The 23,114-nt window shown below is 37.7% G+C and overlaps 4 protein-coding genes across 6 annotated transcripts; 3 read left to right on the top strand and 1 right to left on the bottom strand.

Moving 5' to 3' along the window:
• On the top strand, positions 1 to 1,770 carry LOC121329001 (uncharacterized protein C3orf62-like). The gene is made up of 3 exons (XM_041274163.1): positions 1 to 308; positions 795 to 883; positions 1,538 to 1,770. Exons 1-3 carry the CDS (start codon positions 1 to 3, stop codon positions 1,768 to 1,770), a joined length of 630 nt encoding a protein of 209 aa, XP_041130097.1.
• A 1,276-nt stretch (positions 1,771 to 3,046) lies between these two features.
• gpx1a (glutathione peroxidase 1a) lies at positions 3,047 to 4,682 on the bottom strand. Its single transcript, XM_041273983.1, has 2 exons — positions 4,419 to 4,682; positions 3,047 to 3,888 (listed from the first exon to the last, which is right to left on the bottom strand). The coding sequence occupies exons 1-2, from the start codon at positions 4,656 to 4,658 to the stop codon at positions 3,538 to 3,540; spliced, it is 591 nt and encodes a 196-aa protein (XP_041129917.1). The 5' UTR covers positions 4,659 to 4,682; the 3' UTR covers positions 3,047 to 3,537.
• Positions 4,683 to 6,634: 1,952 nt separating this feature from the next.
• Positions 6,635 to 8,921, top strand: LOC121328351 (probable protein BRICK1). Its single transcript, XM_041272968.1, has 3 exons — positions 6,635 to 6,783; positions 7,885 to 7,967; positions 8,385 to 8,921. The coding sequence occupies exons 1-3, from the start codon at positions 6,666 to 6,668 to the stop codon at positions 8,409 to 8,411; spliced, it is 228 nt and encodes a 75-aa protein (XP_041128902.1). The 5' UTR covers positions 6,635 to 6,665; the 3' UTR covers positions 8,412 to 8,921.
• An 86-nt stretch (positions 8,922 to 9,007) lies between these two features.
• LOC121328350 (RNA-binding protein 5-like) lies at positions 9,008 to 22,504 on the top strand. 3 transcript variants are annotated; one of them, XM_041272966.1, is made up of 25 exons: positions 9,008 to 9,628; positions 10,104 to 10,173; positions 10,668 to 10,836; positions 10,980 to 11,129; positions 12,545 to 12,614; positions 13,082 to 13,155; positions 14,705 to 14,788; positions 15,238 to 15,298; positions 15,720 to 15,785; positions 15,900 to 16,060; positions 16,259 to 16,356; positions 16,550 to 16,637; positions 16,765 to 16,833; positions 16,921 to 16,987; positions 17,678 to 17,775; positions 18,061 to 18,169; positions 18,640 to 18,731; positions 19,009 to 19,182; positions 19,297 to 19,449; positions 19,586 to 19,660; positions 19,950 to 20,129; positions 20,462 to 20,538; positions 20,684 to 20,779; positions 20,875 to 21,004; positions 21,549 to 22,504. In XM_041272966.1, exons 2-25 carry the CDS (start codon positions 10,157 to 10,159, stop codon positions 21,672 to 21,674), a joined length of 2,484 nt encoding a protein of 827 aa, XP_041128900.1. In that variant the 5' UTR covers positions 9,008 to 9,628; positions 10,104 to 10,156; the 3' UTR covers positions 21,675 to 22,504. The 3 variants fall into 3 exon arrangements, with proteins under 3 accessions (XP_041128900.1, XP_041128901.1, XP_041128899.1); XM_041272967.1 differs by having other exon boundaries at positions 18,058 to 18,169; positions 21,897 to 22,504; XM_041272965.1 differs by having other exon boundaries at positions 18,058 to 18,169.
• Positions 22,505 to 23,114: the final 610 nt, after the last annotated feature.

The raw sequence follows: 23,114 nt of genomic DNA, 5'->3' as shown, positions 1-23,114 counted from the left end.
ATGTCTGAGAAGCTGAAGCAGTGCAGACAGGGGCTAGTTGCAGCATTAGACCGTGCATTAGAGGATGTCACCATAACACCCCCCAGCATCAAACATCCACCCTACCCTTTATACCCCCACAGCGAATTCAAAGAATCAGAGTCTCCTGCATATCTAGAAACAAGGGCTGAGCTCCAGCGAAGACCGCTCCCTGTCTGTTCTCCAGGGACCACGATGTACCTCCCTACTGCAATCCCTATGGACCTGCATAGAAACACCTCCCATTCCCACAGCTGGCCCATCTTATACAAAGAGGCTTTACCCACAAGGTACCCAACAAATGCTCCAGATTCCTGCGTTGGCCAAAAGTATTTAAGATCTGAAAATGAATGTCAGGGCTATACCAATTTAGTTTTATTCTTGATCTGTTTGTTATGTATACAAGATCTGTAAATATGTTTGGCTTTAATTTGACACTCATCTGTTAATTTTTAAAAAATCAATAATAAACTCTGAAATAAGTGTTTTACAGTGTTTTAACAATGTATCTATTTCAATGTAAAAAAGACACTTTGGTGAAACATGTGTCAACTAGTCTCTTTTTATATTTACATGGGAACAATGGGGAAATTGGCAGTTCTCTATTGCTGCACATTTCTTACTTATTTTTGGTTCTCCTGAATATAGCAGTATCTGCATTGTGGGTTTACTTTTCCAAAATAACCACTATGTCTTAGTTTCATACACAGGTTTCAGCAAACAGGTGTATTTTGGTGAAATGTATTTTTACTCAAATAAGCTGTCTACATTATCAGGCAAGAAACTTCCAGCCATTGCAAGGTGGACTGTCCATCTTCAGACAACATCAAGGAAGCTTTAACTCCGGATCTGCTACAGATTATAGGTAAACAAAAAATAGCATGTGTTATGTACAATCCTTACAAATATACAGACATGAACATTGTCAAAATAAAATTAGGTGAGCCCAATTTTGAGACCTGAAAACCTATGTTCTGTTTACCTGAACATATTTTTGTTTCTGTATCTTAAGAAATCCAAGTTTGTTTTCAGCACTTTTGACTGTGGTTGGTTTCCTTACTTCACCAGGTAATATATATATATATATATATATATATATATATAGACAAGTTGGAAGTTAATCATTTTTTTTTGCGTGATTGTATTTGTAGCTGTTATAAAACTGTGTCCAGTACGTGTTTGAGGGTACTAGTGTTGACATAGGTAGATACATGTATAATTATACAAGTATAATTTGCATGACAATGTTTCCTCTTTATGTCAGTGAAAGTGGAATAGTATTATGGCCTTGCCATTAACTATTTCTGATCTATAGTCTGACACTTATAAAAGAGAGCACAGTAGTTTAGATTGCATTATAATAATTTCCACTGCTTCAGTTAAATGCTAGTGGAGTTAAATGATCCCCTTACACACAACATATTACATACTTATTAAAAGCTGAATCATGAGTTTTAGGAACATGTATGTGCAATTTGCTGATTATGTTATTTTGTTGTTTTTTTGTTTTTTCCAACAGAAAGTTCTGGTATACAGACATTGGAGGATCTTGTGGGGAAGCTGGAGTTTGAGAATGAGTTAAACCGGGTGTGTAATAATGCCAGCCAACAAGGGAACAGCCTTTCACAGATGCTGGAAGATAATGTAATCAACCTAACTCCAAGAATATCTGAAGACAACAATATGATTGAGGCTGTATTGGATATGGAGCAGGAGTATGATTTATCTGTGTATTACAGCAACTTCTCATAGTAATCACATATTGTTGTGCCCACAAGCACAGAACTTCTACAATTGAAAGAGAGAAACCTATCGATTTGGAAAGCAAGGCCAATTTTAAGCAAAGACGGTCCTACCTTTTTCTTTTTTGCCATTCATGAAAATACTTTAATAATAAAACAGAGGTTTAGAAAGTTCATGAGCTAATACAAAAAAAAAAGTTAATTTAATTAGCTTCATTAAAAGCATGAGAGTTGTGGTAGATAAGCATTGTTTCTACAATGTATGTCAGCACAGTAACATATACCCCTCACCTTGACATTTTATCCTGTACACTGTAAGGTCTTTTTTTTAATCTTTGCCAGGGTTGTATGCTGCTAATTTATTAATGTCATGATATCTGTGACAATTGGTTAATATATTATTTATTTGTGTAATAAATTCAAGCTATTGTATTCCTTTGGTTTCTCATTAACAATAAAGTAACATGTATTTACACGGTTTGCTTTGAGAACTTTTTTTTTTTTATCAAAGTATGTAAAATCTATGTTTCAGCATTTTGTAGAAAATGTCAAGTCTGAAGGCAAATTAATATATAATAAATATGCCTTTTTTCATCTAGTTTTGGTTAAGGGCAAGTATCCATATGTTATACAATCATGGTGTTTGTACAGTCTTCTTTGTAAATGTTTGTCTTGCTAGTTTTGTGTTGTCTTTTTTTTTTTTCCCCCAGACTGCATTTCATTTAATTTTTTGTTGATTATGATATGAGGCATTCAGATTCAGAAAACAGCCAGATAAAATATTTGCAATAGTTTTGGATTACTTAAAACCATAATTCAAATATTGAACCATGGTGAAGAAAATACTTAAACTGCCAAGTCACCCTAAATAAGGCATTGTCTTATCCTTGAAGTTGTGACAAGGCCAATAAATGCGAACAGCACAAACCTTGACACAAACACATTTATATTGGGTAATTCAACTAGGCCCATAAGGGTCAATAATTGCATCATTATAGCTTGAGAAAGTTGTGTAATACTGCGCAGTTTGTTAATAATTTTCTATTCTGGATCCATTCAATTAAAGACCTGAGCTTTCCCCTCCCCACTGACAATATTTTAGAACAGAAGATATGTGTATGTTGCAATCATTTCAACACACTTAACTGCTATATGCAGATAAGGTATGTAACTGCCTTACTATATTTACCCAAGCATTCTGGCCAACCATTGTTTCACTTCCCCTACCAAATAATTGAAAGCTAATAATTAACTTGCATGTTATCAAAAAATAACCAAACAAGTCATCAAGTAAGAATACTTTATTTTTTGACATTATAAAACTTCAGACTGAACCATGCTTTACAGGGGCCAAGTACTAATGCAAATTTCAGACTTTTACATTTACATCAGACACACTTCTCCCAATATGTTTTGAAGGGTACCTTCATACAGTAAATGTCTAAATACAGCAGCACCCAGCACAAGAAAGCACAGACAGTTTTTTTTTTTTAAAGCACTGCAGATTTAACACAGACTTCTACAAGCTTCATATGCCTCCTCACAGAGTCATGAGTGTCTAAGAAACAAACTCAGACTATTGTAATACATTTGGTCTTGGTATATGCAGTTGTGATAAACAGAAAATAACCTACTAATTTCAGCAAATCCTCTCAACCCACAAAACAGCATGGGAGTCTGGAATAGATAAATGAGTGTTAATTTCTAGCATTAATGTTTACAACAGCTATAGACATGCTCCAGACATGCTTATGTCTCTGTGTCACATACAGGCGGTCTATTTCACTAGCTTCAGCAAGTTCTTGATATCACCTTCGATATCAATGGTGAGGAACCTTCTGCTGTAGCGCTTGAAGGGCACCCCGTCAGGGCCAATGAGGAACTTCTCGAAATTCCAGGATATGTCATTCCTGCAGACAGGGCTCCACACAATAAACTTGGGGTCTGTCATCAGGGACATAGGGTCATCGCTGGGGTGGGGCAGGTTCTCCTTCAGGAAATTGAACATGGGGTCTGCGTCCTTCCCGTTCACATCAACTTTCTGAAGCAGGGTGAAATTGGGCACAAACCCATTCCCCGGACGGACATACTTTAGACAGTGGAGAATCTCTTCACCGTTACAATTCTCCTGTCAAATCAGAAAACAAAACTGTTTATAGCAACCATGTCCAACCAGCCCCTGAGAGCAAAGGAAGCTACCAGAAGAAAATGGAGAAAAGCACAAAAAAAAAAAAAAAAAAAACCACAGAAACTGCCAGTTTCCTTCTACAGCACAAAGCATGACCTGAATTGATTTCTGAGAAACAATAAGGTGTATTGTTCACATTGCCACCCTGCAGAGTTAACAAGCAGTAACCTGCACACGTCGGACACAGCCATACCATCTGTTCGTTAGTCGAGACGAATTTCACTTCTCATTATGACGAATCTCTCATAATTCCAGGGGATTTTATTATGATAACTGACCCTATTCACAAAGCTTTAATGCAGTGACCTTTTATTTTAGAAAGCGCTCAATTTCCGTAGCAATACATAACCTAATTTAAATAGCATTAAATAAACGTAGTTCATAGAATATGAACAAAAGCTAGTTAGTTAAATGCACAAATGCACAATATGACTCGTCGATATCTCCGGCAGAAAGCTTAGTAAGTATACCTGGTATCCGAACTGGTTACAGGGCACCCCGAGCACAACAAGTCCCTGGTCGCCGTAGCGCTCCTGGAGCTCGTTCATCTGGGTGTAATCCCTGGTGGTTGTGCCTCAGAGCGACGCCACGTTCTCTATCAGCACCACTTTGCCTTTGAACTTGGAGAAATTCAGCGTTTCTCCGGTGTTCAGGATCTTAGCAGAGAAATCGTAGAACTTCTTCATCCCTCCAGCCATTTTCAAACTCATGTTGCTGTAATTTTCTGACAGTCCCTTTTGTACTAGTACGAGCCAACCTATTATTGTCTTCCAGCCCAGCCCGTTATTACGCAAGCAAATTGGAGGCGAGGAGGGGAAAACTGGAGGTTGGATTTGAAAAACCGAATCTGTGCCAAGCTGTCCAGCTGAACACGGAGCTGTATGGTCACTTTATCCATTCCAAGAACACTAAATCACTAAACGTAATTCTGTCTCGCCATTTTTGTTGCACAAGTAATTAACTATGACACATTTTTGCAACACAACTAGGCACCCTGCATTATCACTTTGCAAACAAATGTAGTAAAACACATGTACAGACACGTCTACTATATGTCCCTTTGTGATTGTAACCGTTTACGAGAGCTGACAAGAAGGCAACGGCCCAAATTCATACAAACACTTCCATTGCAACGCACCATCGGAAAAAACAAAACAGCCATGCGTCCATCATACAGGGATATTTATAGAACATGTTACACATTATTAATTACGGCACTATGACGAAACTCCTAATAGTTGAAGACTAAAATTACGGTTGAAGAATGAACATGGGCGTTAAAAAAATATGCCAGGGAAATACATTTTATATCAGCTACGCTTAAAAAAAAAAAAAAATAAATAAACATGAACTTAAGGGATATAGGCTCAACTCTTCACTATACTCAAATAACAAAAAAACTGTTTACAGTGTAACATGAGAAAGATGAGATTTTACTTCCCTATTCTTGGTGGGCAGAGAAGAAGCAGGAAATGTGATTAATTAATAAAAACTACTTCGTAATGCTTACACTACAAACCTCCAAATGTTCTGTTTCAAATTGCCTAATACCCCATTCTCGTCGTTTAACAGATGTAACGCGTCTTGCTTTAAAAAAAAAAAAAAAAAAAAACATTACAAAGTATATCCAATACAAATATAATAGAGCAGTGTAGTTAACTTTTATTGTTACAGTTTTGAATGGTCGGTCTTTTTATTACAGGGCTATCGAGAATATGCCAAAATTAAAACTAAATACATAAATAAATAAATACATATATAAACATTTGTTTATTTCGATGTTTATTCATTTATTTTTAATTTGGCATAAAATATCCTCCATATAGGGCTCGTTATTTAAATAAGATGTAGCTCGCTGCACTTTAGCTATGATGCCACATTGTAATGCATTTACAACCACGCATTGAAAATGCTTTTAAAAAAAATTACCACGAGTTCGACCACATGCAGCTGTTGTTAATTAATAGCTTAGGCCGACGCCTCCGAATTCAAGAGACAATCTTTACCTATATTTATAGATGGCTTGCAGTACCACTTGTAACATTTAAGCTGTCATGGAATCTTAAATCAACAGTTGATGTTTGCATGCAACGCTCTATTTTATTTCATTTTTACAACATATTGTAATATTTGTTGTAAATAAAAAATAAAATAAAAAAAGGAACATAAAATATAGGTAAATACGTTAAACATTGTTATTTAAAAAGTTCAGTCGTGATGTTCAGACATTCGATCTTGACCAGTTGATGTTTATTTCTAATTTCAGTCACAAGCATGACTGAAAGAAAGTGAAGTCTCGAAAGCACCACCACGTGTTGTATCTGCATCACCGCAAAGTGTATCTTGAACAGGAATACACAGCACTAATGGTGCTTATCATAAACTGAGTGACCGAAAAAGGCTGCACCAAACCATTAATGTGCACCCACCCTTCTTAAACTATGACATGACCTTGCTTTTTTCCCCCCAGTATGCTGTCATTGGGCCATTAGAAGAAGGCTGTTGACACATGTGTAACAAAACTAAAAAACTAAACTTCAGCACCACAGCACTCTGTGGTGAGGTGACAACTGAGTATCCACGTTGTTTAATCGTTTATTGTGCTTAAAGAGAAGGCGACTTTTGAAATACAGTACCAGACTAACTGAAGCGATAGACTGTAATCCTGGATTGTTGCCGATAGTCGGCGCTGTGTCTAATTTATAACCCGCAAGAAAATGGCCGGCCAGGAGGACCCTGTTCAAAGAGAGATCCATCAGGACTGGGCAAACCGTGAATATATTGAGGTGATAACAAGCAGTATCAAGAAGATAGCTGATTTCCTCAACTCTTTCGGTAAGCGAATTCTAACTGAAATAAAAACTGAGTTGGGTAAAGCTTTTAAAAGAGGAAAACAAGTATCCCGGTGCAAGTGAGGCCGCATCCAACCTCTCCTTAAATTAAAACGACAACACGTCGCTGTATTCAGTGCAGTATTGTCGGTAATAAGAACACACGAAACAAGGGTTCATGATATCATTATAATGATGACGTTACTGTAAAGCAAATAAAAAAAAAAACGTGCTTGATGGTGGATATTAACTGGAAGCCATGGCACCCGCGCATCTTCACCAATACAGTATACTCTATGTAATGTAGTACACTGTCCTTCTGTGTTTACATTTCCCAATCTTACTGCATTGGTGTGAAATATATTTTTTTGTAATTATTTTGTAAAACAAAAAATAAAGCTGCAACAACAGAGAAAAAGTTGTCTTGTACTCCTCTCTGCTAAAATTAAAATATGAAAGGCTTATCCATTGGGCCTGCCATCACAAAACACTTCCTGTTTACTATTCAGTGGAAGGCTGCTGTCAAATCACGGTAATTGCTGATAATATATTATTCAATACCCCAGAGATTAAGTCTGATTTGCACCTAACCCTTTACCAGGGTGAGCTTCCCCAGTTTCTTGGGAGAAAAAAGACCGACCAGTACAAAACTTCAGTATTTCTGCCGGTTATGACAATATTTTTGTACATTTATGGTATATATTTGGTTAAAGATAAGAGATTTTATTAAAGTACACTGTACTTTTTAATAAGGATCATATACCAGTGGTACTGGCATCAAAATGTGTATTCATTACCTAGACTGCTGGAAACTCACTTGTATCAGTTAGTGCTTTACAACAATAATACTACTGTCTGCCAAGAAATTCTGATAGTTGGAGAGAGAAAGAGAGAGAGAGAGAGCGAGCGAGAGAGAGCTGGGCAAGGATACACTTTAGGTTCGAGTAGTTCGTTGTTTTTGACCTTTTTCTGTCCACATTGATGGGGGTTTCTAGATTTGTCATTTTATCTTATTACTGGGCTGAAGCCATCAGAACTCAAAACCAACTCTGCCGTAAAGTAAATGTTTTTCACATATATTGATTAAAAGTATTTTGGTTCTCAGACATGTCCTGCCGGTCCCGGTTAGCCACTCTGAATGAGAAGCTGACAGCATTGGAGAGGAGAATCGAGTATATTGAGGCACGGGTAAGAATTTGGGACAGCATTGTCTCATGGTTGTGGCTTGACCACCTCAAAATAAACATAATAATCCCTGGTGACAATTACAGGTGGGTCAGAAACATGTTATAGAGAAATGCAATACTTCTTCTCGTGACAACACTTAAATTCTACTGTGCCATTAAAGTACTTGCTAATAAACTTTATTAGGAAATGATTACTTGATTGATTAATGCCTTGCATGAATTGATTAGTCACAAATTAGATGAAAATGATTCTGCCTGGGCAGAATTAATGTTCAGGTTTCTATTTAATCACCTGTTATAATGAATATAAGAACTTTAAAAGCTTAAGTTCTCACATTTTTCTATTCCCTGCACAAAAAGATGAAATATATCATTAGAGTACTGAGTCATAGCTCTGTTTCCTTTTCTTTGTGTATAGGTAACAAAGGGTGAGACTTTGACTTAGACCCCATCGAGATACCGGATGGGGTGACAACAACCACAACTGTACAGAACGGCAATCGGACATCACTTTTCTTTCTCCCATTTATTTGAAATTATGCCTGTGAATTTTAAATGTGTATTTGCTTGAAAGAAATGATTAACAGGTCTTTCCAAAATAGAAGTGTGCTTCATGTTCTGCCATGTAGCCAATAAATCTACAGGCAGGGCCATACTAAAAAAAAAAAAAAAAAAAAAAAAAAAAAAAAAATAAATAATGATAATTTACTTATTTGGTAAGTTCCTGCTTGTAGAAAGTACTGAGATGTCTGGAGCAGCACAGCGACAAGAATGCCATCCCTTTGTAGCAGAGAGCAATCCCCAGCACCGCAAGGGGACAGCGTTAAGTGCCAAGTTCGTTCTCCTGCCGTGATTATATATTCTGTTTCTGTCATCAAGTTTTAACAATTGTATTCCTATGTGTAACAAACTGTATTTTCCATTTGTGTTTCGATAAATTAAATAATAAAGTTAAGGAGAATTTGTATTTTGTAATTATTTTGGTTTACAAGCCATGTTTTTGTTTTCTTCACTTGTGACTTGTTTACTGCTAACTGAAATATATTACAAATTAAAAACATAATGAAATTATGTTTTGTTAAAGGATGCACATGGGTTTTAATTAAGTCTGGTGTTAACTATTTTGTATGAGTTAGTGGGACACACATGTATAGCGTATACTGTACTCATGAATTTGATTTTAAAAGGACAAAGTCTAATGTCAGGTTATTCAAAAAAGTTGAGAACCCAAAATTGATACAAGCTTAGCTTGGATATCTTCACATGTGGGGGTAATGTAAAACAGTTTCTAAGGTGGGGTGAAGGCAACTTGTCAAAGAATATAAATAATTAAATAATAGTAAAACTAGCGTATTCGTGTGTCAGATTTAATGAACAAGTGAATCAAAATGAGAATGAAAGTGCATTAAAATAGCCCTATTAACTCAAATGGAAACGGTTGGAAGTAAAAAATTGCACTACCATTCCCATCATGCTAAGTGGGGAGGCATCACTAGTGCATTGTGGGAAAGAGACATCGACGGCAGCCATTTTTGCTTACAGTTAAGAAGTGGATGGAGAAGGGCTAGAGAAAAAAACAGCGAAAAAAGAAAATCATAATACAAAACATTAGCCCAAGTACCTAAAACATAAATAAACACAACAAAATTCCCTTAACAGCCGGTAAGTAAAGTCAGTGGCGACTGAGTTGGAAGTAGGGCATATATGGGGAATTCATCCCTCCTATGTAGTCTCCATCTTGTTTCCAAATTTACATTTCTGTGCCAGTAGATCTTGATAGCATGTGTTCAGACGTCTTTATTGCTATGCAGCGGTTAAATCTGTAGGATTATTGCAGTCATTGTCGAAATACTTAATGGCAATGGCAGAACATTGTTATTCGTTGTGGATTCGTTTTGCAACGGTACCAGTGCTGAGGCTTCAAGATGGTGCTTCATTGCTTATGTTGACAAAGCCTTTAACCACCAAGACTGCCTCTCATTTCCTATCCAAAATGAATTTGGTGCACGAACACCCAGTTACCATTAGATTGATATGGATTAAACCGATGTTTAGTTTCAGAATTATTATTTTTTTGTTCATGTTTTGATGGAAAATATTTCTGTGTAAAATTGAAATTAGTTTCTTACAATTACAGATTTGCAAAAGTAGTCAACAAAAAAACAGGTGTATTGAAATACCTGCCGAAACATGGGTTCTGATAAAAGGTAAGAGACTGTGACTCCAAGGAGTGACAACCCAAGTCGATTTTCTTATTGGCTTTAGCAATATTATCCTGTGTGAATGAAGCCTGATTTAATTTGTATTCAAATTGCAAAAGTTATAAATGTAGCAGCTGATTTCTGGTACCAAATCATTTTGTGTTCATATTCTACCCTATATTTGCATATCGCGAATTATAACCTAAACTGATTAAAAAAAATAAATAAAAAAAAATTAAAAGGAACACAGTAAGTATGTAGCTCCCTGTGAATTAAGTGATTTTTATGGAAATTGTGTGACTGGGTAACCAGTAAGGTATTCATACCAACTGTGTAGAACTATTATACTTCTGGTGATCACCATAGTAAATGCTACCCTTTTATATTTCTTGTATACTCAAGACCCAGAACTGCTCTTGTGTAGTACCTGAGGATAAGTTTAGGGTCTCTGGCCAAATGTAACATGGCAGTGAAAACTAAGCAAAACTGTTCCTGGGCAGGGTTAGTCGCACAGAGCGCAGTGGAAGGTACGGTCCAGACCAGGGTCGAGATGACTCCGAAACAAGGGAGCGTCGAGAAAGAGACCCAGACCGTGAGTATGAGCGGCGCTGGAGCGATGAACGACGAAGCGACAGATATGAGGAGCGCCGGAGTAGAGACAGTCCTGAGGTGAGTGTGTCTATAGCACTCTTGTGATGAATTACTAAATACAAATATAAATACCAGTATGCAGTGTGAAACATACAGTACAATCATCTTGTATAATAGACGTTCTTGAGCAGATGTAACAATATTCTGTTTTTAACCCATAGAGAGAAAGGAAACGAAGGAACAGTGACAGATCTGAGGATGGTTATCACTCGGATGGAGATGAACAGGACTTCAGGGGAGAAATGGGAGAAGAGAAAGAGAGCAAGACCATCATGCTGCGGGGTCTGCCACTCGATGTCGTAGAAAGTGATGTAAGTTGGAGAAAGATTCCAGTGCTTGTCATAATATATGGGAGAACTGCATTTGAACGGAAGCAAAACAGTTAGATATGGCAATAAATAGAACGTGGTGTGTCACCTTGTCTTGTGTCAGGGCGTGAAATAATTGGCGTCAATTGCCACAGTGCCTCTCAAAAAAAAAAAAAAAAAAAAAAAAAAAAAACTTACCCAAAAGTTGGCGCCGGTATCCCTTGGCACCAGCATATCTGGTCTACAACCCATTCACAAACTTGCTCAGTGTCTAATCTTGTCTTGCGACAAAAATACTCTATCGTGTTATTGTTGCCATTCGTTTTACTGTGCACCTCCCAGTACTAAGCCATGAGAAAGACTAACTGTATCATTGGTTAATGACAGGCAAACAGGGATGTACTCTGTAATACTGAGCTCAATATGACCGTGCTTCTAGGAATTTTCTGTCATACATGTTCACTGGCAGTGTCATTGTGTGATTATGCCAACTCAAAAACGTTTAAAAAGAAAGGAGGAATAAGAGTTGTCTAAAGCAGCAGCAATTGTTCTAGGATTTACCTAATGTTCAGGTAAGCAATGGGTGAACAACAATTTGCCCCGATAATAATAATTTAATAAATTGATTTGTGACAGGTGACAGAGCGGGCATAATTAAGGTACAATACACATTCTAACTCCTTTTATGTCTTCGGTGTTAATATTAATTGCTAATTTTATATAGACATTTTAATTATTGTCGCTGTTTTGTAATTTTGTTAGTCCCACCCCAAAACGCCAACGCTAAGAATGAGCACAGTTTTGCTCAAATTCTTACACCAAAAAAAAATAAAATAAACTGCTTTATGAAACAAGTAGGAGAGATAACATAATAGTGAACAGAACACAATCTTGAAGTCCATCTATTTGTTTATTTATTTTTGTGTACTGTATTCTCACTACCTTACATAGTTCTGCTTTTTAACTAGTAAAACATGTGCATTCACAAAGGGTTAGATAATGTATATGCTAAAAAACAGCATACTGTTGTTTTTAAATTGGATTTTTTATTACAAATATAGTTTTACAATAATTTAGTTTTGTAACAATTAGTGTGTAAATCACTCAAAATACATTGATTTGTGTTTGTTTGAATTAAAACTTAATCAACATAATATGCTTTCTGTTTCATTTTTGTTGTTTTATGAGTATGAAATCACGTTGGTGCCCATGGGTTGGATTTGTTTTGCTGTTTTTGCCCCCTAGAACTGCCTTGATGCCCCTGAATCTTCACGCCCAACAAAGGCAACATTTACCTTGCCCTTAATGTCCTGCTGTATGAATATCTTCGCAGCATACTTGATGCTTTGCATTGCAAACCAATGTTGTACTAAACACCCTAACAACAATACACTTTTTTAAATTTAATCTTTTTTCAGATCCGTGCTGCATTGGATTTACTGGAGGGCCCCCAGCCTGCTGATGTCAGACTGATGAAAAAAAGGACAGGTGAGAAACTAAGGCATCTTACAAGGTTGTCCGTCCCCCTCTTCCCTTTCTTACTCCCTCAACAATAAGTCCTATCAATTTGCCATAGCCAAGAATCAAGGAGATTTAAAAATGAAACTCGCTAGCTAAAAAAAAAAAAAAAAAATAGCTTGGTGAAATTTGGTACAAGGTACAGGTGAGTATACATTTCTCTGACCAGTGTTCATTTTACTTTTGAGAATAACTATTGCAGAGTTGCATGGAGATCATTGAAACTTTGTGGAAGGGATTGGGAGTGGGGAATATGGAAATCTAGGTTTCTTGCTATGGCAAAATTTGAAATTTCTTTTACCCTCCAAAAAAAGCCACTGTTTCACTGATTGGGGTTCTGGTTGTGAAGCAGTTTGTGACTCAGGAGAGAGCTTGAATTGTTTTCCCAAGGAATCTGACTAACACGACTCCCGTCTATATCTGAATGCTGTCTCTAGGTATAAGCCGAGGTTTCGCCTTCGTGGAGTTTTATCACTTGCAAGATGCTACCAGATGGATGGAGACCAATCAGGTTGCTTCAATCGCCAAGTCTAGATTTTGTCTTGGGGATCAGAACCAAAGATAGAAAGAAAAAAAAAAAAAAAGAATTTCATGCGATTGAGGAGTAATCCAATTGAAATTAGAGCAAGAGGGTTTTAAAGAAAAGCAGTGCTTCTCTGTTTATGTTGAGGGTTTTTATTTTGTTTTGTTTCTTTATTGCTGCTTATAAGAATTCTGTCAAGGCTGGTCAATGGCTAGCACACGGGATTTGGACCTGCATATAAAAAGGATAGAATTTAAAACACAAATGTGACATGTTTTTTTTTTTTTATTTGTAACCTCATCACGCAGTCCTGTTAATCACGTGGTTTAACATAGTATGCCATTTCAGTTTCTGTACAAAAGCATAGATAGATAGATTCAGCACAGTTTCAGTTTCTGCTAAACATCCAATTCTAATAGTCCTCTTTGGTTCATATTAGTTTTACATTGCCAGGTGTCCAGTTGATTTAACTGCTCTATTAGAACATGTCTTGTACTGCCATTTGGCTGCTTTGGAATAAACTTTTAATTTATAGTCAAAACAATTAATAAATAATACTTCTGGAGTTTATAAGATTTATGTCCACCCATAATTTTCTTGCAGAGGTCAGACAGCAAAAAATGAAGGGAGCAGTGTAATAAACATGCCAGCTTTGTTCCAATCAACAAGACTACTTATTGCTCAACTTGCTGAACCTAATTTTATGTCGCAAACAACCAGACACATTATTACTGAACTTGCAGACCTTCCTTGAGAAACAGTTGTGTTTTAAGCTTTTAAAAAAACCCTTTGCACACTTAAAAAGCATCATTTGTTAATATTTATTTTAAAAGCATCCTGTCCCTCTTGCTTGGTCTTTTAAATATCCATTAGTATAACCCTTTTTAGTGCAAAACTAAAATAAGTGTTGTCTCCGAGTAATCCTATCTTTAAATATTTGGCAAAATTGGCATCTGCTCTTGCAACTTAACACAGTGGTCAGTTAATATACTTGAAATGCTGAGTGCTTGTGTCCATTTATTTATGATTTTCTGTAAGTACAGTAGCAAGTTGCTTTTGTGAAGTTTGAGAGGCTTTCTCATCTACAGGAAAAGACTTGATTACTTTTGTTTTTATTCACATATTCAGTCTCTCTTGATGCTCCTGTTTGCACAAAGTACATGAGTCCTTTGAGATGTTCTCTAAGTTTCCATTCACATTCGCTCTGTCTTTGAGACTTGGCCCATTTTGCTGCTCCCCCCCTTTATCCGAAGACGAGAATGGGCCAAGGCCAAGTCAGTAGCACTCGGGTCCTCAACATCTTTAGAAAATTCCCTAGTGCACACACAGGTACACCTGCTCCTTTCCCTTACAAATGCACATGTTTACAGTTGGTAATGCAAAACCTTTGGGAGCACAGTTTTTTTTGTGTGTCTGTTTTGTACCACGGAGTGTGCTTTTCCTTGGACTTAAATAAAAAAAAAAATGAAACCTGACCCATCCAGCGTGCTCCAACCATGAAAATTTGAAATAATTAAGTTTGTTTTCATCTTTGCAGAAACAGCTGGTGATTCAGGGAAAAATCGTGGCCTTGCACTACAGCAATCCTAGGCATAAGTTTGAAGACTGGCTCTGCAGCAATGTAAGTAACAAGTCATGGCTCATAGCGTTCAAAAAAAAAACAAAAAACTGATATGCTGATCTACTGACTGTATTGGATCAGCAATCTGGTTCTGTTAACTGGAGTCAGTTTACCTTCTATCTACAAATTCTGTCTGAAATGAGTTTTACTTCTGTGGGTTAACTTTACTGTACATTGAAGTTGATTTGTGTTATTTTTACATGGTACGTTTAATAAAACAGGACATGTTGCTAGTTGAATTTTAGTCCTCCAGCAGTAACTTTCATTATTGGAGTTTGAGATGGGGCCCCTTTTATTTTACCAGGATGGCATCTGAATTGGGCTTCTGCGGTAGGTATCAGTACCGATAACTTCCTGTGCCACAACTAGTTCAATTTGTAACTGAGCTGGTTAGTTCAGGTTGTCATTAGTAGTTTTCTGAATAAAACAATGTAAACGGTTGCTTGCAGTGTGGCCTATACAATTTCCGGAGGCGACTGAAGTGCTTCAGGTGTGGAGCTGCCAAAGTGGGTAAGTAATCTGAACTGCCAATGTTGCCAATGAGACTGGATCTCACATGGTAAAGCACTCTACTGGCAAACCGGTCTGTACCCTGAAGAACAGACTGGTTTATATCTGCTACCCTGACGATGGAGAAGTGCAGAGTTGGTTGCATTCAAACTCTTCAAGGCTTTGATTGAAAAATCAAAAACAAATCAGAAACATTTTTGATGCTTGTTCAAATGTACCCCCCACCTAAAAGGGATGTTTTTTAAGTGGGCAACATTTGAGCACACATTTTCTAATTCAGTTGGTCGCCTCCAGCACTGAGGTTTCATATGGTATTGAGCTTTGCGTCTTCCGCTCACCATTCTTCAAAATGGTAATGAAAGAATTTAAATACGAGTAATGTATAACACTTTTTTTTTTTTTTTTGCATATTTCTTGACAGACTGTGAGTCAGGCAGCTCCAATGGATTGACTGAGGCCCCACAGGGTGGCGATTACTATGGTGATAGTAAGTAAACCCTAGGGATTATTTATGTTTTAAACAAAATACTTTGTAACCAGTGAATTGGAGAAGCTAGTGTCCAATACATGGTTGGTAATATCTTTTTCTTTATCCTGACAGCTATCATTCTGAGGAATATTGCCCCTCTCACAACAGTGGAGGCCATTATGACTGCACTGGCTCCCTATGCCAACTTATCAGTGGGGAACATTCGTCTGATCAAAGACAAACAGACTGGCCACAACAGGGGCTTTGCTTTCGTCCAACTCTCTTCACCTTTGGTAAGTTTTTTTTGTTTAATTCAGTTTTGCTTCATCGGGGAATCACTGTTTTTCTCCTTGTTACAGTTGTAGCAGGCCTGAAATGTCTGGGAAAACTCTTTCTAATACATTCTAGTATATCAATACCTCATCTTGTAAATAGAACATATTTAGTTTCATGATAGCTTTGTCAAACATTTCTCATTGTCCCTTGTTTAGGAGGCCTCTCAGCTTCTTCTGATCCTGCAGGGACTCCAGCCTCCTCTAAAACTAGACGGCAAGACCATTGGCGTTGATTATGCAAAAAGTGCAAGGAAGTAAGTTGTTTGTTTTCCTCTTGTTTTAAGAGTTTGAGACCAAGCAAGTAGCACAAAGTCCTGTTAACATGCAGCCCTAGGTTATTTATTTTTGGAAAATGACTTCAGAAAAAGTTACCCCCCAATAGTGAGTCTTAAGGTTTCATTACAACTGCTGGATTTCATGGTTCTTTTTTGCTTTCTTTCTAACCAGGGATTTGCTCCTTCCAGACGGGAATCGAATTAGCGCTTTCTCAGTGGCTAGTACTGCAATTGCTGCTGCACAGTGGTCAGCCGGCCAGGTACTGGACATAGCTTTATGCAGGGTCGACAATTTTGGAAAAAGCTGCATTAATTTCAGGTTAGGCTGGTTGATATTGTGATCAATTTGTTGTGGTTATTAATGTATAGAACATTGTCTGTGTCTAGACCCAACAGGGATCAGAGGGAGCCACGGAATACAGTTACCTGCAGGACAGTTATGCAAACTATTCACAGGTGAGATTGGGGAAATTATTTAATGTTTCAGTATTTTGAAATATATGCCAATTCTCTAACTTGTACTATCTTTTGCTGTATGGACAGGATTACCAGTGCTACTACCAACAAACAGGAGCTTTAGATACTGCACACACGTCTGCATTGCTGGGAGGTAGGTACAACATGGCTTTGCATTATAGCAATACTAATTCAGCAGTAAGACACAAAGCAGTTATCCTAATGCTTTTGTGTAAAAATGTAAGCTTTTTATTTTATTCTCAATGTGCAAATGTGCCTTCATGGTGTTGAGAAAGTAGTTATATTAAAAAGTGACCTCACAATAGTGTTTTACAACTTACTTTCAATTTTTAATGCGTGTCATCAACATCATACATGACCAGTAAACATAATATCAGCGCATAATGTAGTTGAGACATTGTTATACTAAAACAAATACAACCTAGTGGAGAGATTTCTAAGTCTAGCGTAACTAGCTCCAGTTTTTATTGTTTTTCCTAGATCTAAATGCTACACTGTTGTAGTTTGATTCGTACTAGCTTTGCAGGCTAGAATTGATCATGAGGGATTGATAATTTTAAATGAAGTCCCATTCCCTTTCATATCTTGGCTACTGAATACAAAGCTTAAAGTTATTTTTCTACTATACGTGAGTCATCCACAATATAGACGTTTTTGTAACTAAGTCAATAGTTTGAATGTTGCTCTGACTAGCAGTCACATAAAATAACCGATAAGCACAAACCATGCATTTACACAAAAAATGTATGTTTGTCTTTGGTATTCTAGTTGTAATCTCACACAAAGTGAAATTTAATTAAAACTTTCTTTTCCAATTTTGTAGCTACACCAGCAAAGACTGTTCCTGCAGCCACTACAGTTGTTGTGTCTCAAAGTGCACAGGTCTATCAACCGCATATACTGAGCCAACAAGCTACACAGGTAATTATTATATTTACACAGGGTCACACGTTAACTCCCGTCTAGAATATGTGAATTAAGTTTAAAACCTGAATAAGTTCCTATACCACAGACTGTAGAGTGAAAGTATTAATCCATGTTATGCTTAAGCAAGCTAAGACTGACCTTCAATCTAGTAAGAAGTTTTATTGCACCAAAACTAAAATGCACACAGTGGATATATTTTTTCCATTTTTTTGGAGGGTGTGTTGTGACATTTGTGTATAGTAGTATTCATTCAATAGTGTCCTTAATTTTGTTCAGCAGGCACAAGCAGCTATTCAGCAGGCAGAAGTGGCTTCCCAGGCAGCAACGGTAACATCAGCTTCAGCTTCAGCTTCAGCATCAGCAACATCTAGCACTGAAAATGCATATGGTAAGAACAGAAAGAGAAACACATTTTAAATCCTACTTTCCAATTTTGCTTTTGGATTTTAAATCTACTACCTTGGATCAAATAAATATTAAAAGAAATTTAGTAACATTATGAAACAAAACGCATGGCAGTTGCTTGGTAGAATTAATGGTTGAATTGAATGTTCAGACATACTAGGTTTCTTTCTGAAGTATGTGTTTTGGACCAATAATGGAGACTTCATATGTACCCGTTTATCTACACAACCCCCACCACCACCCTGTACTTGCAACAACCCATACACTCCCCAGATAAGAAGAGAGGCCCTCTCCTTAGCAAACCCCCCCCCCCCCCCCCATAGCAACCGTACATTCCTAACCAATTGCCCTTGTATCTGGAGAGACATTATTTCTTGCAGCCTATGAATTCCTTCAACCTCTGCAGTTTGGTTTAATGTGTGAGGTAAATGCTATGTTGTGTTTTGTTTCCAGCTGCTCCTGATACATCCACATACCAGTTTGATGAAGCTTCAGGCTATTACTATGACTCGCAGACAGGACTTTACTATGACCCCAACACCCAGGTATTAATGTATAAAAAAAATACATGGTTTTTTTATAATCTTTGTGTTTTTCTCTGCCTAAGAAAGCAGACTGAGTATTTTTTACATGTATGCGTTTTTAATGCAGTAGTATTAAGTGATGATTATGGGTGACTGTGTAGATCTAGCATATATGTATATATATAGTAGTGTGTGTGTGTGTGTGTGTGTGTATATATATATATATATATATATATATATATATATATATATATATGTAAAGTGGTGGTTTTAAATTGATGTTTATTTTCTCTTTTAGTACTACTACAATTCACAGACACAACAGTACCTGTACTGGGACAGTGAGAAACAGACATATGCACCTGCACCTGCTAATGAAGCAACATCTGCACAGCAGAATAACTCGACTTCCACTTTGAACAAGGAGGCCAAGGAGAAGAAAGATAAGCCCAAGTGCAAAACTGCACAACAGGTACAGTTCTGTTATGAAAAAAAAATGGACAAAATAAGCATTTATTTGTTTTGCTGGAGGGATGTAGTTGAGGGTCCTTTAGGCATTTGTAACAGTTCTATGTTTTCCTTCCAGATTGCGAAAGATATGGAGCGATGGGCAAAGAGCCTGAACAAACAGAAAGAGAACTTCAAGAGCGGTTTTCAGCCTCTGAGTCAGTTCAGAGATGAAGAGAAGAGAGAGTCAGCTGCTGCTGATGCTGGCTTTGTTGCACTTTTTGAGAAGAAGGTAAATGCCTGGGGTAATTGATTATTCAAAAAAAAGAGTGTTGGCACTAGGCTAAAGATTTTTGTACATGAATTATAGGGAAGTTTTGTGTCACCTTTGCAGCAGTCACTGTCTTCATGTTCTACTTCAACTACAGCAGGGGGCATTCTTGGAGAAGCAGCAGCAGCTGACATCTGAGCCGGAAAATAATGAAGAGGCAGAAAACTCAAAGGTAAGGTTAAAAGATGTTTGCCCCACTACACAATGGAAATCGGTATTCACTGGGTGTCCTATAGTGACTCTAGAAGAAACCTAATGGGTATCGTCTCCATATGGGAAATATGCAGCAGTACAACTGATAAATCATTTAGGGGAATGTTGACAGGATACAGCAGTGCTATTAGAACTGCCTAGGTCTTCAGTGCAGCAGACCAGTTGTCCTGTGCCAAACCTATTTTCATGTCCAGGGGTTGTATTTTAATGCAGACAGACACTATATGATCATTCCCTGTTACTCTCAGTGTGGACTGGTGGCCGCATACAGCGGAGACAGTGACACAGAGGAGACTGAACAAGAGAAGAGCGAGGACGGAACAGACAAGCTGACAGACTGGAAGAAGATGGCCTGTCTGCTGTGCCGACGGCAGTTCCCCAATAAGGATGCTCTTGTCAGACACCAGCAGCTCTCAGATCTTCACAAGGTACTAGGGTTCAACATTCCGGGCTGTTTAGGTTTACAGTTGTACAGCTGGCTGGGAGCTGATCATGGTTGTGGTAATCACTAGTGACATTTCTTGTGTACTTTAGAGGAAGGTAACTGCAGTAAGCTTTTTACAGTGTTGACATTTTTGCTTGCTAAAATACTATCACCCATAACTGTGAAACACTCAATAGTGCTGAATTAAGATATGAAATGAAACTCAAATTCAGTGATGAACGCTGGTTAAAACACTAGCAGTATTATAATCCAAGTCTGTATCCATCAACAAATCTGTATTATGTATCGTTATTAAATCATTCATGTCTTTAACAGCAAAACCTGGAAGTTCACAATAGGTCCAGGATGACAGATACCGAGTTGGAAGCATTTGAAGTGAAAGATACAGAGGTACGTGGAATTTTTATTTTGGTGTCAGTTTCTTTTTAAAATGGTAATTTTAATGTAGGGAGGCGGGGGCGGCATTTACCTTGACCTTGACCTTCCATAGCAGCTTATGGTTTGTATTTATTTACTTTTCCCCCCCCCCCCCCCCCCGAAGTACAGAGACAGAGCAGCTGAAAGGAGAGAAAAGTATGGAATTCCAGCGCCTCCTGTAGCAAAAAAGAAGAAATTCTATGCGCCTCCTTCAGTGTATGTATTAACTCATTGTTCATAAATGAATTTGGATTCGTAATGATGTAGTTTTCTTGCTTCTCCTTAAGCTGAGACCTCCCTCTTATTTGCAGGAACTATGAACAGCCCACCAAAGATGGCCTAAACAGTGACAACATTGGCAGCAAAATGCTACAGGCCATGGGATGGAAGGAAGGAAAAGGGTTAGGGAGAAACCAGCAGGGTATTACTGCTCCCATTGAGGTGGGTCCCAGTGCGCTCAGCATCCACACTCATTTTATATATATATATATATATATATATATATATATATATATATATATATATATATATATATATATATAAAATACACACATAGTGAGTGTTTTCATTTAATGGTGTCCTAATTAAAATTAAGGCTGACCTATGTTTGGCATTGTCATGATACACATCCTGTAGAATTCCTTTCTTTCTTACTCCACAGATTCCAATTGGGTTTTATTCACATATTTGGGGAAAAAATGTACTTTAAGAACCCCATATAAACACTGCAAATGTAATGCTGCATATTCTGTTGCTACCACAAGTGCCTATGGAATGCGTATTCTGTACAGTGTACTGTCCAGGGGTTGTATGAGAGATACTATTTATTTTGTTACATACCTGTAGTACGTTGTCAAGATCATTTCTCTCCTGCTGATCACATTAACTGAAGTTGGGTTTCTGTTTACCACAAGGGTTCCAATTTTAAAAGCCATAGGCTTGTATACACAGGTGCCATGGGTCATTGTTCTGTTTTCTCCTCCAGGCACAGTTAAGGATGAAAGGTGCCGGCCTAGGGACAAAGGGAAGTTCCTATGGAGTTTCTGCTGCAGACTCCTACAAGGATGCTGTCCGCAAAGCCATGTTCGCCCGCTTCACTGATACGGAGTGAGCTTTCTCTTTTTAGGACATTGATACTCCTTGTGTGCTTGGGACCAGCAACATAGCAGATCATGGCAGAGCGGCTGCCTTCCATCCACAGGACCTCCTACTGCTGTGTACTAAGTCTAGAGCCTTTGCCAAGCCCACAGTGCTCAAGGCTTCCATGAACCTGTTGTTGTGGTGACTCCCCATCCCTGGAATAAGTCTGACCAAAAATGATGCATTGTTTTAGATTGCAGTGAGTCGTCACTGACGCTGGCGGCTGAGTGACTACTGATGCCACCTGCTCCAGTCTCTGGACAGCACAGGAGGAGTGAGGCAGTGACAACTTGATCTCCGCCTGTGATGTAGAGAGCATCCACACTGTTTGCTGTGGGATGCTTCTTGAAGATGAGATTTCAGGTTGAACTTCCAGCAGTACTTTAACAGCTTTGCCTTAACAAGCTTTGCCTGTTCCGTCATGCTTGTTTCTGTGGCCTAGGTACACCAAAACAATATATTTATGGTTGAACTAGACTTATTTTGCTCTAGTGCTACAGAGGAGAAAGTTATTTCCAGTGGCTGATCTCTAGCAAAGGAATATCACCTTGTAACATTTGTATATATGTACATATCGGAAATGCTTCTTTTCACTGTAGTGTCCTATTTTCACAATTTAATTTCATCTGCCTTTTTTGTGTTTGAAAAAGAGACCCTGAATCTTTTGTTTTAAAGTGTACAGTTTGTATGATAGATATATACTTAATTTTTTTGTACAGACTAAAGGATTTACATTGTCAGACCCTCTTTATTTCAGATTGTTTTTGCTTCAAAAAGAAATAAAATAATGAAATCTAAAAAGAAAGTTAATTTATTGTTTTACATATGTACCATAGTCCTTTGAACTTAAGACACGTTTTTAAACCAATTTTCTTCTGAAATGGCCAGCGTCTTAAATTCGAGTACAGTATAGTGATGCGTGTATTAAAATTTCCAACAAAAGATGCGACAGCCTGAGTACACGAACAGCACCGTGACTAACTGGTAGTTAAAGGGTTCCGTAGTAGTTACCCTGCAGTGCAGACGCTCTCCTCAATGTAAACAAAGCAAGCTTTTGCTCTGTGCCTACCTGTGTAATAATGGCCTTGGTGCAGTAGCCTCAAACTGCATCCATTTGTTGTTTTCTTTGAGTAAATGCATTTTTTAAGTTTTTTTTTGTAAAAAAAAAAAAAAGTTGAAGGTGGGAAATTTGGGTAAGCCCCTTTCACACTCGCACTCCTACCTGGGTTCTGCCTACCTGCCTAAAACACAGGTTATCTACATGTTTGTGCGCAAATTAGATATCTTATAAAATATTTGTGGAAATAATCAGCTGTGAACCAGTGTATATTTGCTCACTTCAGCAGCCCGCAGTGCTGCTGGTACAGTTACCTTGATCTATTAAGAAGTACCACTATCTTCCGAAGTTTTA

The sequence above is a fragment of the Polyodon spathula genome, chromosome 16, assembly GCF_017654505.1.
Source record: "Polyodon spathula isolate WHYD16114869_AA chromosome 16, ASM1765450v1, whole genome shotgun sequence".
In the NCBI taxonomy this organism is placed as follows: Eukaryota; Metazoa; Chordata; class Actinopteri; order Acipenseriformes; family Polyodontidae; genus Polyodon; species Polyodon spathula.
The sequence above is the reverse complement of the archived record's forward strand: the minus strand, read 5'-3'. Positions and strand labels throughout refer to the sequence as shown.